Raw genomic sequence first — 4,078 nt, forward strand, 5'->3', positions numbered from 1 at the left:
AATTGAAACGGCGCCGTTTCTCTTATATATCCGGTTATAAACTTATATATATATAATATATAATATATTATATATTTATATTATATATAGATAACGGTGCGGGGCGGGGGAAAAACGGACCGGGGGGGTCCGTTTCCGTCCCCCGCCTCCGCTGGGGGTTGCCATACTGGCCGGGGGCCCCCGCCCCGGCCCTAGCGGTGCGGGGCGCCCCGCCCCGCCCTATGCGGGGGCGGGGCGAACGGGGCGGGGCAGCGGGTTCCGGGGCCCCGCTGCCCACCCCTACCATCAAGCCCTTTATTTTCATCTTAAATAGCAAGTGAAGCGATCTTTGGAGGTAGGAGTACTATAACTAGGGAGATAATGGTTGTATCTAGGGAGGGGCTTCGGGGGAATGTGCCCCCTAAAGCAGCTAAAGCAAGTATATAGTTTGAGTTCGAGTTTCTCCTGTATATCTCATTTTCATTTCTAGTATTGATATTGAGACATGAAATTATCCAACTTCTTATTATATCTCCACATAAAAATTATTTCACATCATACTCTCCTTGCAGTGATAAACTTGCTTTTCGCTACTATCACTTCAATGTACAATATGAAAATTATGACTAGCAAAATCTACTTTTCTAATGTTCATAAAAAGCTTTGGTATAACCCTTTGAAGAGGCAAAAGTCCACTTTTTTTTTTTTTTTTGCCTAAATGCGAGGGTTATTTGTAAAACTTTATCGACGAGAATGTTTATAATTATGGAGGGACCTTTCTAATCCCCAACAAGAATCAAACAATATCAGGAAGCCCAACTAATGCAAGCCCAAGCCCAGAATGGATTAGTCGTTTGGGTCTTAGAGACTAATACAAACCCATTTTTTAATGAAAAATTCTTCTTGTCATCCTCACACTTCACACACCACACATATTATAATTTTTTTTTCATTTTTCTATGATTAATATGTAGTGTGTGGATAATAAATAGAATAATTTAATTAGTTTAATAAGAATAAAATGAAATAAAAAATAAAAAAAATAAAAAATAATATTTTAATATATAAAGTGTGTGGTGTGGGATGATGTGTAGCATTCCTCTTTTTTAATTGCAAAATATGACATATATATGATGATCAAGCTAGTGAAATGGGATAAGCTGCCATTCTCAGGATGATCATCACGTTAAGTGTATAAACCGATCAAAGAATTGAGAGGATCAAGCCTATAACTGGAACTTATCAACAATTTACCACCCCTATGTATATATGGTATGAAAGTAATGACTCTGGTAACTTTGCATTCAGCACTTTGGTGATAACTCATTCTACGTATCATTGACTTAGGCATTGGAGATGCATCGGGCACACCGGGCCATCATCTTTCTTTGTTGTAGGTAGAGTGTGTTGGTGTGCGGCATATAGAAAACGTCCCAAATAGTGGCGCTGGGTGCCATCTATGGGATTTTTGCTAAATCTGTAACTCAATTCAATTTTCATAAGACTCTAACGTAGTTTCCACATGCCAACTACCACGCATTCTCTAGCAAATCATGATCAAGACAAGGTCTCTACAGATATGGATGCACGGCTTGCAGAAACAGAGGAGAAATTAAAGCAGTAATGGAGGATCTTAGGTGGGAGAATGAAGACCTGAGGCATCGCAGCGCCAAACTTAGTAAAGCCAAATTACCAAGTCATAATAAGCAACTAGAAGGAGAAGCACAAAGCGCTAGAGAGACGAATGCCGAAGAGTTTGAAAAGAAGAGGCTATATGATGAGATACGCAGTCTCATTGATAAGTACAAGGAGATGTCCCGAAAGATGGGAGGATCATCCTTAGTCGAATTGCTGCTGAATTGTACGGACATACCCTACAATGCAGTGGTAATGGCCATACCACTCCCAGCAAAATTCAAAGTCCTGCAGATAAAGAGATGTATGATGGATCCTGAGACCCACTTGAACATCTGGAGAACTTCAATAAAAAGTATGAATTTTTTATTCTGATCTCGTATTTTAATTAAGGGAAATGATATTCCCATGAGGTTATCGACAAAGTCTACCCATTTTTTTTTTTTTTACTTAATGGTTAATGAAGTGTTTTTTAATGAGTTTGTAATTTTTTTTAAATGTTGAAGTGTTTTAAAAAAATGTTTGAAAAAAAAATTACACTAACGATAAAAACTTTTGGTAATTTTTGTCAATGACTATAACATTACCCTTAAAATAACTACCCTCTATTTAAAACCAAGTTATAAAAAACTATACGTGCATCATTTGTACAATAGTGGGCTTCTAGTCTTGTGAATAAAGTTTGGAGATAGGCCAAAAATAGAACGGCTATATGTATATAAAAGGGCTACAATACGTCTTTTATGACCTTTATGCAATTATAACATACCTTTACATTTCTATGGAGAGAACAGCATATAGTTTCAGCAACGAAGGACATACGAAAGCAAGATAATTTAAAAAGCAAAGGTTGTTTTATTTAATTCATGCTGATATATCAAGAAGAAACACAAATATCCCTCTCACCCTTATTTCCCTAAAAGCCATAAAGTGTACGAAACTTAAATCAAAACAAAGTAATTGGGAACAAACCCTCTTATTGATATGCAAGTAAAACCAAATGAACAGCAGAGAACAAGCACAACTTGTGTCTTTTTCAAGCAATCCAGCATTGTTAAGGCCATCGATAACTAATTCAGATGCCGCCTTGCAATAGCAAAGAACTTCATATGCTCATCAGTGCAGTGCCTGCCATCATCTGCAGCGGAAGCAAAGTATGCAGGCCTAGACTCGTTCAGCACAAACTCAAAACCTTCACCACTTCCTTGTGTTTCGTTTGCCAACAGCTTTGCACTGTTGAAGTTACAATTCCAATAGCTCCATACGTTTGGTAGTAGGTAAACATTTGGAGCAACAAAGGTGTCGCTTGGGGGTGCATATTTGAATACTAGTGCCAAAAAAAAAAAAAAAGGGTAAGATTGTTAGAACTTGAACTAAATATCATCGCTAAATTTAATAGTCTAAGTGATATTAATTGTAAATTTAATGCCATATATATCAAAGTAATGGCCAATATTACTCACCTAGTTTATCGTTCAGGTAGAAAGGACTTGTTTTAAGAGCCCAATCTGTGTAGTTGACGCCAGGACGCCATCCTTCTGAGCCTCCGACAATAATGGTTCTAGCCTCACCAACTACGAAGAAAGACACTGCAATTGCAAGCATAATGAGTCCTTGTGCACCAAAAGTAAAAGCCCTCTTCATTCTCATATAGAATCCTCCAATATATGGCCTTAGCTTGAAAGAAAACCAAGGTGGAATGAAATGAAATGGCTGGTAAAGTGGGTTTATATAGGAAAACTAAGGCAAAATGTTTCAAACCAAAAAGTGTAGGGCTTATAATTCAATTCAAAGGGGTTGACAATCACATCAGTTTTACTATTCATAATTTTGGTAAGTTTCCATAAAAAAGGAGTAGAAAATGATGCTCATGGTTATAATTAGTGAGGCAGTAAGGTCATCCAAAAACAACTCATTTTGTTGGGCGGGTCGATCTAGATGTAACCTTTTAACACAACGGTTTCAACGGTCAACCAACGGCATCTCTTGTGCTACGGTACTACTCTTTTAGGCCTAGTGTGCAGCCCTTTTTGTGCTACGCCCTAATCTTCTTTAGGCTTGAAAATCTGCCCAAGCCAATCGAGAAGCCATGCAAGTTGGGTTTTACAATGACAAAGACTCGTTTTCTTCTACTTTACACGAGTGAATGCATGTCATGGCTCAAAGAAATAAATTAAATTATAAAAGAGTAATGCTATATATAGTTAGAAATCGTATAAACGTTGCGAACTATTTTTAAAAAAGAGTAAAATTTACAATTAAAAAAATTAATTTTTTTATATAGGTCTCGTATTTACTCTTCTTTTTGTTCAAAATGAGTGTGTGATGCTTACGCATTCTATGACTGCAAATATCATTTCTGATTAAGAAAATAAGTTAATTAAATGATGCTAGACTCACTTCTCGTGTCTCTCTCTCTTTTATTTGAGGTCCTTAAATTTCAATAAGAACTCCGAATGATCTT

At 37.0% G+C, this 4,078-nt stretch overlaps 1 protein-coding gene across 1 annotated transcript; it reads right to left on the minus strand.

Annotated features, from left to right (window-relative positions):
- Window positions 1-2,446: 2,446 nt before the first annotated feature.
- LOC122299782 (blue copper protein 1b-like) lies at window positions 2,447-3,322 on the minus strand. Its single transcript, XM_043110218.1, has 2 exons — window positions 3,078-3,322; window positions 2,447-2,941 (listed from the first exon to the last, which is right to left on the minus strand). Exons 1-2 carry the CDS (start codon window positions 3,262-3,264, stop codon window positions 2,685-2,687), a joined length of 444 nt encoding a protein of 147 aa, XP_042966152.1. The 5' UTR covers window positions 3,265-3,322; the 3' UTR covers window positions 2,447-2,684.
- Between the last annotated feature and the right edge of the window lie 756 nt (window positions 3,323-4,078).

Source organism: Carya illinoinensis, chromosome 16, assembly GCF_018687715.1.
Source record: "Carya illinoinensis cultivar Pawnee chromosome 16, C.illinoinensisPawnee_v1, whole genome shotgun sequence".
In the NCBI taxonomy this organism is placed as follows: Eukaryota; Viridiplantae; Streptophyta; class Magnoliopsida; order Fagales; family Juglandaceae; genus Carya; species Carya illinoinensis.